Source organism: Neophocaena asiaeorientalis, unplaced genomic scaffold (assembly GCF_003031525.2).
Source record: "Neophocaena asiaeorientalis asiaeorientalis breed wild unplaced genomic scaffold, Neophocaena_asiaeorientalis_V1.1 scaffold540, whole genome shotgun sequence".
Taxonomy (NCBI): domain Eukaryota; kingdom Metazoa; phylum Chordata; class Mammalia; order Artiodactyla; family Phocoenidae; genus Neophocaena; species Neophocaena asiaeorientalis.
Window position 1 is genome coordinate 5,843,819 of NW_020172141.1, and position 19,514 is coordinate 5,863,332.

The 19,514-nt window shown below is 59.7% G+C and overlaps 1 protein-coding gene across 1 annotated transcript in view; it reads right to left on the reverse strand.

Moving 5' to 3' along the window:
- MPRIP (myosin phosphatase Rho interacting protein) overlaps positions 1 to 19,514 on the reverse strand; it is a 122,628-nt gene that overhangs the window by 7,868 nt on the left and 95,246 nt on the right. Inside the window, 9 exon segments of the mRNA XM_024752140.1 lie at positions 2,630 to 2,715; positions 3,741 to 3,903; positions 4,397 to 4,483; positions 5,153 to 5,272; positions 6,346 to 6,505; positions 7,626 to 7,743; positions 8,414 to 8,561; positions 17,599 to 17,715; positions 19,303 to 19,514. The exon segment at positions 19,303 to 19,514 is cut by the window's right edge and continues 7 nt beyond it. Of these exon segments, the coding sequence (XP_024607908.1) occupies positions 2,630 to 2,715; positions 3,741 to 3,903; positions 4,397 to 4,483; positions 5,153 to 5,272; positions 6,346 to 6,505; positions 7,626 to 7,743; positions 8,414 to 8,561; positions 17,599 to 17,715; positions 19,303 to 19,514 (1,211 nt within the window).

The following is a 19,514-nucleotide window of genomic DNA, read 5'->3' on the forward strand; positions in this document are numbered from 1 at the left end:
CACTGTCACACATGCTTGGTGATCATCCCTGCTGTGCAGCCGCTTGCCACAGCTGTGGGGGCGGAGCCTGAGAAGAGCCCGTGCTGCCCCGCACACCCAGCACCTCCGTGACCCCACGCTCAGGACGACCAGGCGGGGGCCTCCGTGAGGAGCCCGGGAAACGTCCTCTCTCTGGTCTCCATCCCAGAAGAGCCCAGCTGCTCTTAGGCAACGAGCTTTCTGACGTGATGGGGGCTGAGCCTTTCTGTCCTGCTGAGGGAGGCAGGTACAGAGACAACACACGTGAAAAGATAGACAGCCGTATACATCAGACCCTGTATCAAAAAGCACCAGTGACAGGGTGTTTTTGGGCAACTTAGTTCCCGTCTTCCTGTGGGAGGTTCCACGGTTTCCAAATACAATCAGGAGAAAGGGCAGCACGGAGCTGTGCAAGTGTCCATTGACAGCACGTTACAGGCACAGCATCACGGCTGGTGTCCCCGAGGGTGGACTATAAGGGCCCCAGCTTCCTCCTTGGGCCAGCAGGGCTGTCCCCACACACCGAGAGCATTGCTTTTACGTCGCAAACTTGGCAAGCCAAACTTGGACTCAAACGAACACACCTCTGGGAAACCCTGCTCCTGGGCTTCTCCCCACACTCATCTGGGTCCTGACCTTGCAGAGAGCCACAGGCAGACCCTCGTGGGTGTGCCTGACAGTTTCCTCCCTCATTCCCGGCCTCTGCTTTAGCAAGCTCCCGGCCAGCGTAGAAGCTGCCATCTACACGGCCGCACATGTGTGCCAGCACATCTCATGGCCAAAGGCCCTTACTGACAGAGATGTTTCCACTGATCTTCTGGCCTTTTGTCCAGAGCCCAAAGTACTGTGCAGCTTGTGGGATCTTAGTCCCCCGACCAAGGATCGAACCCAGGCCCCAGCAGTGAGAGCGCCAAGTCCTAACCACTGGACCACCAGCGGATTCCTGCAAAGCACTTTCCCTCCCCCGACACACGGTCCGCCTGATGGGGCGGGCTTGCTGGAGCAAGGCTTCCCTGGAAGGGCCCTGGCAGAAGTGTTTGTCGTCTTACAGGCAAAAGGCCCAAAGCACTCACGGTGAACCTGCAGCAGCTACAGTTCAGCCTCAGACAGAAGTAAAATCATCAACAAGAAAACCACAGCCAAGAACACGTTGCCCTTTTGCTAAGCAGAATGTTTTCCACGTTTAAAGAAAAAAGCCCGAACTGAGTTTTGAACAGGCTTAAACGTTTCTGGTGATAAGTGAGTCAGGACTGTAGGGAAATAAACATACCAAGTACAGAACTACTTGGACTTCCTTCCGTAAACTCTCCCTAAACCAAACCCCTCAGCCCGCCAAGTGAGCCGGCGCACCCGCCAGCGTCCGTTCTGAGCCCTTCCTGCTGTCCTCAACTTCCTCATCAGAGGATCAACGACATCAGGTCAGCCGAGCCAGTAAACCCACTAGGGAATGAGTGACTCTGTGCCCCGGATGCCTGGGCCTCGTGGGAGTCGGGAGCGTCCAGGCAGGGTCGGGGTCAGACAGCCTGATGTTTCTGAGCCAGCACTCATTCAGCCCCTGCTTCCTGTCTTTGGAGGCACCCGGGGTCCTCAGGGCTGGCAAACGCTCAGCCCCAAGCGCTCGCTGTACTGAGTGGTTTCCGGAGCTGCGTGCGCGAGGTATCAGCTCCCTGGCTTGCTGGGCTCGGGCCTCCTGAGCCTGTTAACAGGGCGTGGGGCGCGGGGCGGGAGCACTTCAGCAGTGGGCGGCTCTGTCAAGTCCGCTTCCCGACGGAGGGCAGCGGTGCCCCCAGAGAACGTGAGCGCACAAACCATTCGACATGCATGTGACGGGGCCGAGATGCTGGCCCCACGGGCAGCCCACCAAGCTGGGGGGAACTCCCCTCTGTTAAGAGGTGACAGTGCAGTTAACTCCCCAGAACAGGTTAAGAAACTTCACATGGATCGTGTATGTGCCGGCTGGAGCAGGAGGAATGAAAGTGACCGGAAAACAAGGAGCTCGCTATGGAGGTGTGAGCAGTGTGCATGCAGGTAGCACCCCCTCGAGGGCGGCGGGCGGGTGGGTGGTGGTGAGAGTGGTTTACCTACACGACAAGGGACCGGGAAGCGGGTCGTTTCAGTTATCCCATGAGACCTGCTCAATTACGGACTGTCGGGGGAAAGAGCAGAAAACAAAAGACACACACACAATAAATCCTAAATGCAACGTGCTGGCCACCCCACCCTCCAACCCACCTTCCCACAGAGGGGCACGTGGGGGCGGAGGACACACGCTGGCGGGGGGAAGGGGCGCGGGCAGCTTTGTCTCTCGAAGGCAGCCGGCGTCAGCATGAACTAGGGACGTGCAAGGAGCAGTCCAGATGGGGCAGGACCGACCCAGCAGGGCGCCGGTCTGAGGGGATTCACCCGACCCCTGCTTGCTGTGGGCCTGGCCCTGCGCTGTCGCTGGCAGGAGATGGTCTCACTGCTGGGCGAGGGACACACTCAGTGCGAAGCCCCTGGAACTGGCCCAGCAGGCTAAGCATGTGGGGCCAGTGAGTTCTGGAACCCTGGGGACCCTCTGCTGTGGCCCTAGGTGGGCTCTACGTACACAGGGGCTGGACCCCAGACTCACCTTGGACCTGATGCTTCTGAGCTGTCGGCTGACGCAGGATCTGTCTTTCTTCAAGAAGTCAGGGTTGCTTTTAGACTTCATTATATCTGAGAAGACAAGCAGACCCAGTGCCCGTTTTGTAAACCCCCTGGGAACAGGCTTCCAAGGCTTATCATCCTCACCCACACGTGAGACGTTTCCTTCAACAACCCACGAGAACCCCAAACAAAGAACTGTAAAGCAAGAGATCCTTGGAACAGTTCCGGGCGCTGGGAGACCTGGAGGAGGCACGCGAGGCCCCGGGCCAGGCTCCTCCCCGTTGGCCGGCCGCAGCACCCGTTGCCCCTGGGCTGCTGGGCACATCTGCCGCCCTCCTCCTCCTGAGAGCCCCGGGCTGCTCAGGGTTTTTAACTTCCCATACTTCCGGCGCTCTCCCTCACTTGCTGAGAGCTGTGCGGTGACCTCACGGTTCAGCCCCCGACCGTGGAGGCAGAGTCAGCTCTGTGCTCCTGTGCGTCCAGAAGGGTCACGGGCTGCACGTGCTCAATCCTAACCCTAAATCGCCTGGCCCCCAGACGACTCCTCGGAAGCAGCCAGTGTCACCATCCCGTCCCGGGTCTGATTTGAGCTTCGCTGCACATGGCCTGCCTGCCTTCAGGAAGACCTGTAACGTGCCCGCCCAGCAGCGATGCAAACTGGCGAGGAGGGATCCTTGCCGGCTGAGAGGAAGCGGGTAGTGAGCTAGGGCATCTCTTCAGTAGGTGGCATTTCCCCATCCCCTCCCCCCATGGCCTTCTGCAGATTTTATGGTAAACCCCCAGGATCAAGAACCAGCCAGCTGCTTACGGAATGAGTGAATTGTTCAGGAAAATGGGAAACGCAGCCGGCTGTCACTGTAAACACACCCCCCGAGGTATGACTGTCCCTCAGGGCAACCAGTGCAGCGTCGGAGGAGAAGGGCTTCCCAACCAGGAGGGCCCGAGAGCCGGGCGCCTACCACCCCTGCAGCTGTTCCCTACCAGGAAGTTAGTCTGACGGAGAAAAGAACCCCTCTGCTTGAATCAAGCGCCAGCAGCTCCGGGACTAAATCAGCGCGAGTTACTGAGTCAGAATCCAGAGCTGGAGGACTCACCGTAGCCGGACACGGGGGTGTGTTCCGGTGACCTTTCACCCAGTGCGTCGGTCGCGGCTTTCAGCTGCTCCTGCAGCCTGCTGACGTCACAGTCGGCCTTCGCCCTCACGATGCTGAGCTCTGTGTAGATGTCCTTGTACTTGTCACTAGCGTACTTCTTGTCCTTGGGGATAGAAAGGCAAAGAGCAGTTACAGCCAGGCTGGGTGGCCCGTCCTCCTGGGGCCAGAGCGCTTCGGGGGTGACTGGGGATGGGACCGGCAGCAGAGAAGGCAGGCCAGCCCCCCGCCTTCCTGAGGCAGAAACTGGACACAGAGTGGAACAGGCATGGCAGGGCCCCGGGCTATAGCCAGGCTGGCGCCGCCTTGAGCCCCGAGGACCACTGTGTGGCTTCAGGCTGGAAAACCCCTGTGCCTTGGATCCCCTAAATGACTTGGCCTCCAGGAGCGCCCGCAGGAGGCAACAGTGTGCTTGGGTCTCGGGTCCCTGCCCCAGCACGTGGAGGGCACGGGGACGGCCCCTTGTTCCTGCCGCGCCCACCTGCAGGCTGCCATTCTTCTAAATCTACTTCAGAGCTGCTACATGCGACTCTGGACACGCGTGGCCCCGCCCCATCCGGAGCCCATCCCCCAGGTCCACGGGTGGGGACGTGCGTTACCCGCAGCGCCGTCTGTAGCTCATCCTTGAGGGAGCTGATCTCCTGTTTCAGGTACTGAATTTCTGACTCCTTGACCCGCAATAAAACCTAGAAAAAGAGAGAAATTAAGAGACTCACATTCGGGAGCAGAGGGACTGCCAGGGCCTCGAAAGCAAAGACTGAGCCACACGGAGGACTCGCCTCCCCACGCCGGTGGGCAGGCAGCTTTCTCCCGGTCCTTGTCAGGAAGAAACGGCCGTGACCCCCTCCTGACCCGAAAGCCTCGTCCTCAGCCCGGGAGCTCCTGGCACAGAGCCCAGGAAGGGGTCCTGCAGAGACCTCAGGTCAGCCTCTCGCAACATTAGGAAGAGATGGTTTCGTGAAATTTTAATTGAATGGGGAAGAATCTAAGTGCTTTCATAAAAGAACATCTCATACATAAGAAGCAATCATTCTGACTTAAGATGAACCTTCCTGATCGTGAGTAACACAGCCTTAAGAACCTCAAGCAGCCGCAGTGTTCACAGTTATTCAGTGTTTCATTTCAGTTGGTCAGTGTTTGTGACGTGGTAGAACAGAGGGGCGGAGGGCAGGTGAGTGAGGGCGTTAAAGGTCCCTGTGGCCTCGTGAGGGGTCCCACGCTGCCTGGCAGCTAACTCTTCTCTTTTGCGTCCTGGCATGACTCAGGTCTTTCCAGGTTCTCCCCCTCTTGCTGCCCATAAGCTAGAGGCTTGTATGGTGTGAGCTGGTAAAGAGGGAAATGGCTCTGAGCCGTACCTCTAACTCATAGGCGTCCTTGCCCTGCGTGAGAGGTGAACCAGCAGCCTCGCCACCGGCGTCCCCGGTCAGCAGCGTCCGTAGCCGTGAAATTTCAGCAGCCAGGCGGTTGTTCAGCTCCTGGGGGACAGCAACACAACCAAACAGGGTGCTCTACAGAGCTGTTTGGCCACGAACACAGGGCGTGGCCAGGGTAGCATGCAGCACGGGAGGCCTGCAGCGGAGCCTGTGCACGGTGGCATCTCAGAGTCAGTGTGGACACCCTTGCCAAAGCCATTTACACGGCCCAGTGCTTTTGTGGAACTGCAGCTGCAGGATCCATGCTCCTCAGCCCCTTTCTGTCACCGTGACTAATGTATTTGTGCTCCTGAGTTTCTGCAGGATCAGGACCTCCGGCCACCCTCACCACTCGCTTTCTGTACCTTCTTTCCAGCTAGCAGGTGGTTGTCTTAGGCCACCGCAGTGACCAAGCAGAACCAGTCCTGCTGGAGTGTCCCCCACATATGGGCAGCTGTGGGCCCACAGAGGCCTCGAGCCTGGGCCAGGCCGACGTGGCTGTCTCCTCAGTGCGGGGGGAGGACGAGGGGTCTTGTTCCCACAGAGAAGCTTTTTTGAAACTAGACCTACCTTGAGCTGTTCCATTAGCCAGGATTTTAAATGCACCCCAGTTTTCTAAGGAGCAGGCACATTTTTTTTTTTTTTTTTGCGGTACGCGGGCCCCTCACCGCTGCAGCCTCTCCCGTTGCAGAGCACAGGCTCTGGACGCGCAGGCTCAGCGGCCATGGCTCACAGGCCCAGCCGCTCCGCGGCATGTGGGATCTTCCCGGACCGGGGCACGAACCCGCGTCCCCTGCATCAGCACACGGACTCTCAACCACTGCGCCACCGGGGAGGCCCAGGAGCAGGCACATTTTAAGAGAATAATCTGACAGAATCAAATGCGAGCAGCGTATGGTCTTGACTGGGAGGTGTTTAAACACGGTCCCAGCCGTGGGGACGGGAGACCTGGACCCGTGCCGCCCAGCAACCACGGAGGAGGAACAGACATCTCAGAGCCTCCAGACCCCAAGGCCAGCGGCCAGCTGCGGAGCAGGAGGGGCTCAACCCCAGCAGCTGCAGGGAGCTCCTGTCCACACCCCGGTGACGCCAGACGTCGGGAGATGCCTGCAGATTGGGGCCCCAGTGCGGCGCACCTGGTTGTGGGCGTTGAGCTCCTGGTTCTCGCGCTGGCACTGCCGCAGGGCCTGCCGCTCGGCCTCCAGCGCCTGGGCCAGGTGGGCGTTCTCCAGGCACTTCTGCGAGTACTGCTCAGAGAGGACCTCCAGCTCGCGCTGCACGGACTGCAGCTCCTCCCTGGGGAGAGGGCACTGCTCACTCCTCTGCCCTCGCCCCGGGGCCCACGCCTCTAAGAAGCTCAGAGTCCCCTCCGCGAAGCCTCAAGGACGCCGAGACCCACACAGCAGAGCGACCGCGAGCAGAGCCCTGCACCTTGTGGTCTCGAGTGGCCATGCAGCTCGGTGGCTCCGTCCCTGTGCTCTTACCAGCAGTCGAACAGCCCCCACGGGCGGCACTCCTCTCCCAGGGTCAGGAGAGGCCTCACCCACGCACCCCAAAACACACTGTGTCAGAGAGAGGTCAGACCTGGGACCGTTTCTAGCACTGTGCCAACTCGATCCACGCTCAAAAAACCAAAGCCTCGTGACTTCGTTCTCGGCCACCTGGACTTGAGAAGGGCTGGTACTGTGGAACCGACACCCCCTCCGGCCGAGGTGAGCTGCTCCCGGCCGCCTGCCCACCCACCTGCTCCCTGACTGCACTGCACGGGAGCCCGGGAGAGGAGAGACCCTGACTCTGTGCATCGCGGAGCCCCACGAAGGCTGGCTCTGCACGGCCCCTGCAGCAGCCAGTCGAGGCGCTCCGAGTGGTGCGAGTTCCACTGAGGGCAAAACTAAAGAGTGGCCGTGCTGGTGAACGCTCCCCATTCCCTTGCCTCTGCAAAGAGAACTGGCACACGCACTTCTTAAAAATGTAGGGATCGTGGCCACTTCTGCCACGCACAGCCACAGAGCATCTGTGTCATGCACTACACCGCGTCCCCTGCCCACGAAGTCCTGAAGCAGCAGCAACTGACGGACAGAAGGAATCTGGGGTCGCCTCTGAGGTCGGCCCTGAAGATCCGACAGTATTGATAAAATCTCCTCTGCCACGTCTCATTCTTTACGTTTTAGTCGCTGGTTTCTGTTTGACTCAGTAACAGGAGCCCACTTGGGCCATGAGAGCAGTGGTTCGCTGGCCCCCAGGATGGTGCTGGGCCCCTCAGGAAGGAGGCTCTGAGCAGCCTCAGCGCCCACGGGCCTCCACCTGCGCCACCCTGGGGACCCGAGTCTCTGTGGCTCTTACAGGGAAGGTGCCGCCCCGTCCCCGAAGGACCTCCCTCCGGCCCTGCCCGCAAGGGCCACCTCCGCTGACTCACAGGTACTGCCGCTGCAGGGCATCGATGTCCGCATTGACACTGCTGATCTGGGACCGCTGGCTCTTCTCCAGCTCCCGTTCCATCTCCTCGCGGTGGGCATTCTTCATGGCTTCGATGGCTGTGGACAGGATGTGGCCCTCAGCACCCACGGGCTTGGGAGGTGAGACCGACAGGAAGGCGGGACATCCCCCCACTGCTCATGCCAGGCCATTGGCAGTTGGGCCGGGAGGATTCCCGGGGAACTCCCCCATGAAGGGGATGCAGGTATGTTTTTTTCTTGATGTTAACAGAAAACCAAACTGATTGAATAAATGTCAATGTTAAATCCAAGTATGAGTGTGTAGGACAAGCAGGCTTTCAGGCTGGGCCTGTTTTCTTAGTGCCAAAATCACAAGCACCGCAGGACAGTTAACATGAACGGAGGGGACACAGGCCAAAAGCCCAGGGCTCAGTCCGGACGCTCTGGGCTCTCACGGACCAAGGGCCGCGGGCAGAGGTGTCCGCTGCCAGAGAAGTGCCAGCAGATGGGCCGATGAGGCCAGGGCAGCCCCTCATGAGCACCAAGTGTGCCGGCAGCCACGGAAAGCGGGAGTGCTGGCGCGGGGCTCTCAAGCTCTCAAAGGGCTCCTCAAACAAGCCTTTCCCCCAAGAGAACTGTCCAAGAATTCTCGTGGGTAACGAGGCTTCAATCTCAGCCGAAAGATGGTGAGGAGGCCAGTCACTGCTCAGAGCTGTGCGATCAGCTCAGGGGGACCCTGCCGCCCGTCCCCGGGGTTAGCGGCTCCCACCTGAGATGGTGGCCGCGGTCTCCTCAGCCAGGAGGCGGTCTTTCTCCTCCCGCAGTTTCTCCAGTTCCCGCTGGTGCTGCCTCTGCAGGTCTTCGATCTTCTTCTGGTGTGTTTCTTCCATGGCTGCAAACCCTCGCTCGCACGTGGCCTGCAAGGTGCACAAGAGGCTTTACGGACTTTTCTTCTGCTATTTACTGAACAGACCTCAGCCCTGCCCTGCAGGCTCCTGGCACAGAGAAGGTGCTCTCTTGAGCTGAGCCCCGCGCCAGCTGTCTGGAGACTCACTCTGCTCCTGCGTGTCTCACGCTCCCAGAGCGTTTAGAAAAGGGTGCCTGATTTCTGTGGTGGTTGTGCATCCCATTTCTCTGTAGAAAGAGCTGGTATCGTGGGCAGGAAAAGGCCGCAGTAGAATTTAAAGTAGCCAATCTTGGACCTTTATGGACCGACAGGAAGGGGAAGGACAGTGAACGGGCAGAGGCTGGCCGCGTCTGGTCTGAGTTTCATGGGCATCAAGCACAGTCATGAACAGTAATGTCTTTGTCAGCCGCAGGGAGCCAAGGCCGTCCTGTGAGTGACGGGTGGCGGGTAGCCCAGTGCACGGAGCCAGGGGGCCCAGCCCTGCCACTGCCCAACTGGCCGCCCTCACCGGGTCACTGAACCTCTCAGGCGTCCACTGAGGAAATTAGGCTAGGGTGTACGACTTTTCCTTTTCCTTTGGAAGGAGTACAAAGAGGGAGCGCTAATTAACGAGTGCCTCTGCTAACTGTACCAAGACCCACGACGGAAGAGCTGCTCTCCAAACCTGTCTGTGCCTCGCTGCAGCCTGGCTTGGTGTTTGACCTAGACATGGGTGTGGGGAAGGACACAGGCATGACCTAATAAGAAGGGCTCAGACCACCCCACACCCCCTTGCTGTGTAGTAACCCAGGCCTGGCTTATCAGTTGGTCTCGCTGATGGGGTGGGTGGGTATGAGGGGTGGTCTGTGCAGCTGTTCTGTGCGTGGAGGCACATTTCTTGTCTAAATCCCTTGCAAGATCTGTTTCAAAGTAGGGATCGCACCTTTCACTGATCCTTAAAAACTGGAAGAATGTGGGCACGTAATTCCAAATCCAAGTATACTGTACTTGCACATGGGATCAAGGAAGGGTACCAAGAAATCCAGCCTCCGTGTGTGGGCACCTCTGTCTCAGCCCCCACGGTGACTGAGAGGCCCTTCTGAGACTCTCCGGTCAGTATTTTTCAAACTCACGGTCAGAGTCTGGACTTCCCTGCGACAGATCTGCTTCACTGGGGAAGTGGTCTTAAGTGCTGTGCACCACGCACTGGGCGTTTTTCTTCTTGCAGGGGCTCCACCTGGAAGCTGCTGTCTCCTCTCACTGCCCTCACACCCCGGGACACTGGAGGGTCCTAGCGCTGCCCTCTCGCATGCTGTGGTTCAACGTGGACTCTTGGTTAACACATAGCTGCAAGGTCTTAGTTTGATTTGAGGGCTTTAGAATAAAGATAAGGGTCAAAATTCTTCCTACAGAAACACTAAGGTGTCTTTAAAGACTGGCTGCTTCCTTGGAGAGTATATGTGTTTAAGAAACAATCTAATTTTTAAGCCAGTAAGTAATCCCTGGGATCAATCAAAGTTCCTCGGCAACCACGGTGCAGAGTCGTGAGAAAGAGCACCAGCCTTCAGCTATCAGAAGAGGGGCCCTCAGGCCAAGACCCCAGTCTCCCTGACCTGGGCAAAAATCTGCACAAGTAACAGCTGTCAACCGGGCCCCAAGAGAGCGGTTTTGGTTGTAATTTTTGCGTGTCTCACAGGGCCCAACAAGAATAGGCACAGGACAGAGGACGCCGCCCACAGCAGGCAGCATCCAAGCCCCAGCCTGCATCACCGCCGGGGCAGAGCCTGCCCCCAGTGTCAGCCCAGGGCTTTCCTCCCTCCCGGGTTCGTGCCGATGGGCGTGAGAGCCAGTCTGGGCCTTGTGTGAGTTTCCTGCTGCGCAGACGCGCTGGGTGTTGTGGGAAGCGGCTGGGAAGTTACTTTCAACGCGGCACTGGTGTGCGCCGGCCGCACGGGGACTGTGTGGCACTTTCCAACAGCCCTTGAAGCTTCCTTGGGATCCAGAATGGCCTTCAAAAGGTTTGGACTGACTTGGGAACAGAGCAGTGGAAACGGCCTGGCAGGTACTAACGGCCCGCCTACTTGTCGCAGCAGCGCCGGGCTGCCCTCAGTACTGGACGCACTGCCGGCTCACAGATGGAGGACGGGGCTGGGGACCGAGGGCACGGGAAGAGCCTGGCGTCTACTGGATGCAGCTCAAGGGATGGCGAGAAGCCCGAGAGGACGAAGCCCAGAGCCCAGGCTGCCCTGACGGCTCCACACAGCCCAACGCCCCAGGGCCCGAAACGTCACCTTGGTGGGCCAGGGCCTGGGAATCCTGTCTACCAAGATGGGTGTGAAACGGGGTCGGGGTGTGGTGGGAAGGTCACTTCTCAAAACCCCTGGAGCAAATAAGGCTGTGCTCCCTGTAAGAGCAGCCGTTCCCACGCAGGGTTCCCACCAGACATCTGTCCCCACAGAACTGGGGCGGGGAGTGGCCCTCAACACCCCACTGCAAACATTCTAGCCTTTGGGAAGCCCAACTCTGCTCTGCTAGGACAGCAGGAAGGAGAGGACCCTCGCCAGGTCCAGGTCTGCACAGCCTGGAGGTGGGGGCAGTGGGGGAGCTTCCCCACCACCCTGCCTTGCCAGGCCCTGCTGGGACCCCACCGCAGCCAGTGGGAGGTCAGGCGGGGAACAGCCCATCAGCTCCTTCTGCTGTTCGGTGACTTGGAGCCAAGAACCGTGTCCCAGCTCCGCCTGCACTGGACGCCCCCCGACCGCTCTGCTTCGAAACCTTGAGGCTCTCAAAGTCCCTCTGGCGCTCTTCCCGCAGTGAGGCTGCGCCACCCGCCAGGTCCTTGTGCTCCAGCGCTTCCCGCAGGACGTCCACCTGGGCCTCCAACTCCTGGATGCGCCCCTTCAGCCCCACCATGGAGTCGGCCTCCCCCTCAGCTGGCCGGCTGGAGGACGGGGGTCCATGGGCTGGTGGGGCGGCAGGGGGCCGCCCCTGGTAGTGGCGCAGGGTCTCCTGCAGGCACCGCAGCTCCTCCTCATGGACGGCCTGCAGCTCCCTGATCTTGAGCTGGAACTTGTCCTCCAGGGTCTGCACCTGGTCCACAGGCTGCCTCTCCAGGTCCTGCCTGTCCCCCGCCAAGGCATCCAGCTGGCTCAGGACCCTGCCGCGCGCAGCCTGCGGCGCACCCTCCGCCCGGCTCAGCCGCTCCCCTGGGTAGCTGACCTTCCACTCCTCAAACCACCCTCGTGGGGCAGCCAGGCTCTCACGGCGCTCACTCTGCCCCTCTTCCAGGCACCTCTGCCGCTGGCCCAGCTGGGCGACCTTGGCCTTGAGCTCCGCGTTCTCCCGTTCAACGATGGTGATCAGCTCCAGGTACTCGCTCTTCTGCTTGCGGAGAAGCCCCTCGTACTCCTCCCTCAGGGCCCCCACAGCGTGTTCGTGCTCCTGACAGGGGGCCCCCCCGCCCGACCAGGACTCCCTGTAGCCCCGGAGCTCCTTTTCGTACTCCAGCCGGACCCTGCAGGCTGTGTAACACACCTGAGCCTGAATAATCGCATCTTGAACTAATAAGGAAGAATACTGGCCGAGGCCTCCCAGACAAGCGCTACGGGAGAGATGCCGGGATGCCTGGAGGAGCTTCTGACAGTCTCGCACTGCCTCCACAGAGAGAAGTGAGGTTAAAGTGGCAGAGATCTCTCCCAAGAGACTGGCCTTGTCTTTAAGCTGCAGGGCAAGCTCTTCCTGAATAGCAACCAAGGCCCCAGAGCTCTGGCTGGACAAGGGACAGAGAGCCTGTGAGCCAGCTGGGTCCTGATGACTTGGTACTTCTTCCGGCAGGCTCCCAGTCCAGGACACCTGGACACCATCTCCGGCACCTGCTGGAAGCTGGAGGGTTTCCGAGACCTGCAGCATCACTCTCTCGAAGTCGGGTGTCTGGTAGGCCCCTAGGATCTCCCCCAGCAGGCGTTTGTGCTGCTGCAGGGCTGCCTGTGTCCCCTGGAGGGTCTCCTGGATGCTCTGCAGCCTGCGGTGGAGGGACCCCCTCACCGAATGCACGGCAAGGCTGAGCTCCGCCCTGACCCACGTGGCGTCGGCCAGGGCAGGGACCGGGGCTGGCGGGGCGTTTGGCCGCCCACCTCCCGAGGCACTGGCTGCCTCTCCGCCCAGCGTCTCCAGGTGCCGGCTCAGGGACTCGACCTGGCTCCAGAATTCTCCATCCACCAGCACCTTCTTGGCCCAGGCATCCACTGGGGCCCTAGGACAGGTCACGGTACTTTCGGACTCCAGCGGCCACTTTCCGGACTGAGAGATCTCGAGGAGCACGTGCGAGATATCGGAGGTGGTGTTTTTCAGTGAGTCTGCTATCTGGTCTATCAGCGTGGCTTCCAGGGCTATCTGATCAGAAAGGAGCTGGAGCTGCTCCTGGTCGCTCAGCTCCGGCAGGTGTGGTGGCTGCCGTGAGGTCGCTTTTTCTTCCTCCGAGAAACCCGCCTCCCCTGCGGGAGGTGGCTGGTGACCCAGGGCCTGGATGGCACCGACCAGCAAGCTTTCCACGCCGGCCAGGAGCCCCGCCCCCGCGTCAGCCGGCAGCGACCGCAGCTGTTCCCGGCAGCTTTCCAGGCAAGCCAGGGCCTGGCTGTTCTTCACCCGGAAGTCACCGAGCTCCTCCACGTGGTTCTCAACCACCTCCGCCCTCGCCTGTCTCTCCTGCTCCAGCTGGGAGGCCAGCGCGGCGACCTGGAGCAGGCTGGCACGGAGCTGCTCGCGCAGCCGCGCCTCGGTGCCAGCCCACTGTTGGTGCAGAGCAAGCAGGGCCTCCTGGCTCTGGCCCTGCTGGCTCTCCAGCTTCACTGTCACATCTTTGAGCTTCTCCTCGGTGACGTAGAGCTTGGTCTCCAGGGAGTGGATGATGGACAGGTAGGTGTCCGAGTCGCTGGTCGCTGGGAGCGAGCTGGGGGTGGCCTCCGACGACATGCTTTCCTCCGAGGGTGAGCGGTCCTGACTGGTGTCAGAGGACGTGCTGCTGGTCCAGGTCCTCTCAGACCCGTCAGGGTGGGTGTACTTTTGGCACTGGATCGTGGAGAACCGGATTCTTTGCCTCTTAAGGCCGGGTGCTCCCTGGTCGGGCTTTGAGGTGCTCTGCAGGTGCCCCTCCCTGTCGGACACTTCTGACCTTGGGGGCACTGGGCTCTTTTCTCTCCTCGGGCTGCTGTCCCTGTGCTCCTCCCCCAGGGCAGCCCCCGGAGGTGCGCTGGCAGCCCGGAGCTGTGGGCCCGAACGCGCGATGCCGTCCTCCTCCTCGGCTTCTTCCAAGAAGCTCCGTGGCTCCTCGGCGTCCTCTGAGGACTCCTTGGCAAACTGCCTTGCGATCTCTTCCTTTGCCTGGAGCTTCACTTCTGTTTCCTCTAAGCTGCTCCCCAAGGCAGTCATCTTAACCAGCACATCCTGGAGATCCCGCTCTTTCCTCGCCAGCGCCTTCTCATGCGTATCCTGGATGCACCTCAGCTCTTCCTCCTTCTCCTGGAGTCGTGTGTGCGCGCCCTGGAGCTGGCTGGCCATCCTCCTGTAGGAGCGCTCCAGGCTTTGGTAGTCAGCCTCCCTCCCCTTCAGCTTCTCCTCAAGCGCAGCCACGTCCCCGTCGGACAAGGCGACGCGGCCCATCAGCTCTTGGAAGCGCTGCCTGATCAGGTCCCGCTCGTCTCGGAGGCTCTGGACGTGCTCGGCCAGCTTCTGGATGCTGGCCTCCTTCATCTCCAGCTGCTCCTCCAGCCGGTGCACCACCTCGCTGCCCTCGGACTTGGCACTCAGCTTCTCCTTCTGCAGGACCTCCATCTGCTGCTCGTGGTCCTGGAGCCGGTCCTCGAAGGCGCTGGCCCTGTCCTCCGCCTCCTTCAGGCTCTGCAGAAGCTCCTGCTTCTCCCGCTCACAGCTCCCCAGCAGCAGCTCGTAGTTCCTCTGCAGCTTCTCCTCCATCAGCCTCTGGGCCCGCTCGCTGGCGCTGAGCTGCTGGCTGAGGTCGGCGATGCGCTCCTGCAGCCTCTGCACCTCCTTCTGCCGGTCCCGCTGCAGCGCCTGTTGCCTCTCCAGGTCCCGCAGCTCCTGCGTCCTCCCCAGCAGCAGGGCCTCCGCGCTCTGGAGCTTCCGCTCACTGGCGCGCAGCTGGGCGTTGAGCGCGGCTTCGCTGTGCTGCCGCTCCTCCAGCTGCTCGCGGACCTTGTCCTTCTCCAGCTTCAGCTCGCCCTGGAGCTTGGCCAGTGCCTGCTCCTTAATGGTGAGCTCGGCGGCGGCATTGCCAAGCCGTGCCTGGAGGCTCCGGATCTCGGCCTCGTGGTGCCGGATCGCGTCCTTGGCCTCCCCGTAGCTGCGCTTCAGGGCCTGGATCTGCCGCGTGATGAGCTCCTGGCGCTGGCACTGGGCCTCCAGCTCGCCGTGCAGATCCTGGTTGACTCTGTGGAGCCTCTGCCAGGCGCCGGACGGGGAGGTGGCCACTTCAGTCTTAAAAAAACCGATGAAATACGGGTTAGTAACACTCGGCCTCCCAGTTCTGAGTGTCACACCTCTGGCCAGGGTCAACCACAGAAAGGCTCCTTGGTGGGTCTGCCTTTTATCCTCTGCACAATTTTATTTTCATTTAAAAAAAAGAAAAACAACTAACAAATCGTCTCAGTTTTTTTTTTTTTTTTTTTTTTGGTAAGTAGCTGCTTCCAGGTGAACAGAAAACATGGACATTAACATTCAAAACAGCTCTAACCGAACAGCTTCTAGGAGAAATAAACCAAACAAAACTGAATAATGGAGCACACTGATAAGCAAAACGAAGACTGAGGGACGAGAGACTCCAGCAAGAGGGACGGGAGGGCGGGCGGGCGGGAGCAGAGCAAAGCATCCGTTTGTTTGTTTTGCAAAACAAAAGGCACACAGCTCCAGACCACAAACCCCACCAAAGCGCAGGACCGGTGACGACGCCACTTCCTTCTGGGACAGGGGAGAAGGAAGGGAGGCACCGCTGGCGGATGTCAGCGAGGTGACATCCGAAACATTTTCCTGTGAGAGGTGGAGCCCGTCCTCTACAGTAACAGGAAGAACTAATCTCTACCTGCAAGAAGACAAAACGAAGGGGAAAACGCAAACCATGGAGTGAAATATGAGAGTTAACAAAACAAACAAACCTTTGTGGCATATTCAAAATAAGAAAGTGAAGCATGCAGAAAATAAAACACAATTGAAACGAAACTCCCCAAACTAAAAGGCATGCAGAACAGACAGAACTAATTAACGCAGGAAGAAAGAAGAACGTGAAAGGAGTGAGAACAGCTCAGCCTAAGAACTGGCCTGCCTGTGGCTCCCTCCAGGTGTGCTGGTGGGGAAGCCACAGATGTGACACTCAGTTACGGTAAGTTAGACACTCCACGTCCACACCCTGCCAGCTCCTCCCGGCCATCGGCGCGGAGCCCACCCCCAGCTGCAGATCCTTCTCACCCTTAACCCCAAAGCCCCTTGCTCATTCAGACTTTTGATTATAAGAATTGTCAAAGCACGTAGGGAGGTTAAAAGTAAACTGTCCTTTGCCCTGGCGGGGAGGTGTTAGCGTGTCAGCTGACGGATGGGCTTCAGTGCGGGCTCATGCAATCGTCCAGGTCAGACACAGGACAGGGTAGTAATGTTCAAACTCTGCCGCCAGGGTTTTTACCACCTGGTGTGAAATGAGTGCGTGTAGGATGGCGGCCCAAACCAGGGTTTAAAAAGATGCTTCCCAAGCCCGCGGGGTCTGCACAAATGACTCAGAAAGCCCCGGAGTGAGACATGCAGGAAAGAGGGGTGCCCCCCATCACCAGGTTCCGGTACCTCAGAGTCTGAACTGGGCATGGCGACAACTATGGTTGAAGGGCTAAGGAGGAGGGTCCAGGGGACACGGGGTGCCCAGGGCCATGGCCAAAGCTTAGGGGGAAAGGAAGGCAGAAGAAACGTGCCACAAAAAGGGCATGAAGAGAGAGGTAGGAGGGCAGACTCCGCCCAGACGATCCACTCGGACCAAGGAAGCTAGTGTGCTGTGTAGTCTGGAAATGCTGATGCAAAAACTTATCACGGAGATTCTGGGTCCTTGAGAGTCTGAAGAGCCCTCGGGGACGAAGTCTAGGTCTACACAGGCAAGGAGGCTGATGCTGCAGGGGAGGGGGCGCCGCGGGTTCTGGTCAGTGCAGGACCCTGACTTGAATGCTGTGCCTTCAGCCTTGGCCAAGAGCTCGGGTTCTCCGTCCCATCGCCCTGTCTTGCTTTCCCCCTCGTCTGTCAGTTACCTCTCCCCACTGCACGTTGGCTGAGGGGGCAGGAGAGTGTTGTTTTATACCCCAGAACTAGAGCAGGGCCTGAAACGCTGCAGAAGAGTTGGCTCACATCGGCCTGCTCCATCCAGGTGACCTCCTGCCTGGCAAGATGCCTGTGGCATGCCTGCTGCTGCATGAGCCTCTGCAGGAAGACGCTAGGTTTGGACTCTCAGCTCAGGACTCAGGCTGCTGCCCTCCCTCCCCTCCACACCACTGGGCAGGCTGGCTCAGGGCTGGGCGGCCATGTTTCCCCCTCAAACTTCAGCCTAGGCAGAAAGTAAGAAATGGGCCACTAGGCTAGTGGTAACAGCCCCAGGCTGCCTTGTAGGTGTGGTACAGACACGGTCAGGGGCAGGAAACCAGTTCTAGCTCTGCCATGGGCTTGGCCATAAAAGGAGGCATGTGGCTGTTAACCCAAGTCCTTAAATCTGTAAAGTGGGACTAACGCTGCCATTGTGCAAAGTTAGAAACAACATGCAAACACGTGATGTTGATGATAAATATACAGTGGACTCTGGGAAGCCAAGGAGAAGGACTACTATTGAAAACATCTAAAAAACCCTTCGACGTAGAGGGCTCAGGCAGATCCTCCAACTTGTTGCACAAGGAGGAGACCCAGGCAGCCCGCTCCAGTGGCACAGGCGTCCAGAGGCCTGGCACTCGGTTTTGCACGTTCCTAGCCTGCCTGGGTCCTGCACACTGAAGCCCGAGGGCGCCTGGAGGGCCGTAGCGGCCCCGCAGCCCTACCTGCAGCACATAGCCCTCCCGGGCGCTCTGCTCTCGGCCCAGAGCCACCCTCAGCTGGTCCTGCAGCAGCCGGTTCTGCTCTAGAAGGTCTGAGGCCTCCTTCTGGCTCTGCTCCAACTGTTGGCAAAAAGACACACGTTTTTAAGCAAAATGGCGGTAACAGGAGCAGCAGCACGGCACGGGCGCTCGGTGGTGTGCCCAGTTCCAGCTGGGCTGGAGCTCAGTGGCGCCTCCGAGGGCCTTGCAGGCGGCCACACCTGGGTGGATGTGCTCATCAGGTCTTCACCCAAGGTTCCAGCTCAAGCTGTGAATCAACCTGGGCAGCCACGTAAGCTCCACGTGGACCTGCTTGAGGATCCACCAGGTGCAGACCCCACCAGGAAATGAGGACTTCGTGCCCCTGTCAGAGGGAAGACTGCCCACTGGGTCCTTTGGGGGTCCTCAGCGTGGCCAAGCACGCCTGTGCTGCCCCAGGGCAGGTCTCACGCCAGGCTCGACCTTGGCTTCTGGGGAAACCCTGTTTGACCAGTTGGATACAATGGATTTCATATAAAATTCTGTTCGTGAGAAGAGGTCCTCAAGAATTGAGCTGCTTCACACTCCTGCTGTCACTGGCTGTGAATCCAGCCATCACCCATCTGCCCCTCTCTGGAACGTTGCCTACGTGCCCAGCTGCCGGGCCGTGGCAAGCAGGGAGCTGGGCGTGCAGCAGACTGTGCCGACCAGCACGCGGACCTTGGTTTTCAGACCCTGCCGTCTGAAACGAACTCAGGGTCCAGTGTGTGGCCTGCTGACTTGCAGGCTCGTTTTGGCTGTTTAGAGCAATGTGAGTTTGAACTGTTACTTTTCCACATCTTGCCTCTATTACTGTATTAACAGGCGTAGAAAATGGAAAAAACTGGGAAAAAATCCAAGCGTTGATGCTAGTGATAAACGTCAGCCTCGTGAACCTAACCAAATAAGAAGAGGATGAGAAGTGAAGGCAGGCCAGCGGCCAAGCTGTGATTTCGTTAGCCACCCAAGTCAAGCGCACACGTGAATCGCATCCTTGAGGACTCCTGAGAGGCAGGTGGAACTCCACCTCCTTGGCCGTGGCACCTCTGCTCAGACTCACAAACCCACGGCCCAGCTTCTGCAGGTTTGACTTCTGGGCGCTTCCTCGTGAAGGGAAATGTCACGTTACCAAGTGCGGGGACCGCTCACCCACCTCTGCATCTGGAGGAGGCTCGTGCCAGGCCCCCCAGCAGGCCCGTCCTGCCCCCAATACCTAGAATCAGCCCCGCCTCCTGCTGCCTGCCCCGCACCCATCAGGTCTCACTGAGGGTCGCAGGGCTGCCCAGTCCAGACAGAAAGCTAACTCTGTTCACATACCTCTTCCGCCCCCAGCCTCTAGTGCGTGGCGGAAGCAGGGCAGACGGGGCCCCACCTGGCCTGCAGCCCACCCGCCCCATCTCTGGCACCTCTGGCTCTCAGTGTCAGTGCCGCTCCTCTGGTCTCCAGAAGGGCCCGGTGCCCTCCCTGCCACCCCCCACCCCAGCATGCCTCAGGCCTGCACTGCGCTCGGCGGGGAGGCGGTGGTGGGGGGGGGGCTGTCGCGTGTCTGTCTGCCTGAGGGCCTGCAAGTCCCTGGGGCGGGTTAGGCACAGCGGGTGCCGGGGAAGGTGGCTGCACGGAGCTGCCCTGCCCATGCCGCCCGGCCATTACCTCCTTCTCCAGCACAGAGGTCAGCTCGGGAGTGGACAGTCGGTCGCTTCCATCCTCAGGGGACAAGTGCAGGGGGGCGATGGGCACTTGTTTCTCCTCCCGGAGAGGGGTGGTCTCCACCTGATGCCACCGCTGCTCGATCTCCACGTGCACGTTCTGGGTCCTGAGGTCAGCGGTCACGGGCGGCCCCGGGCCCCGGTCAACCTCCATGC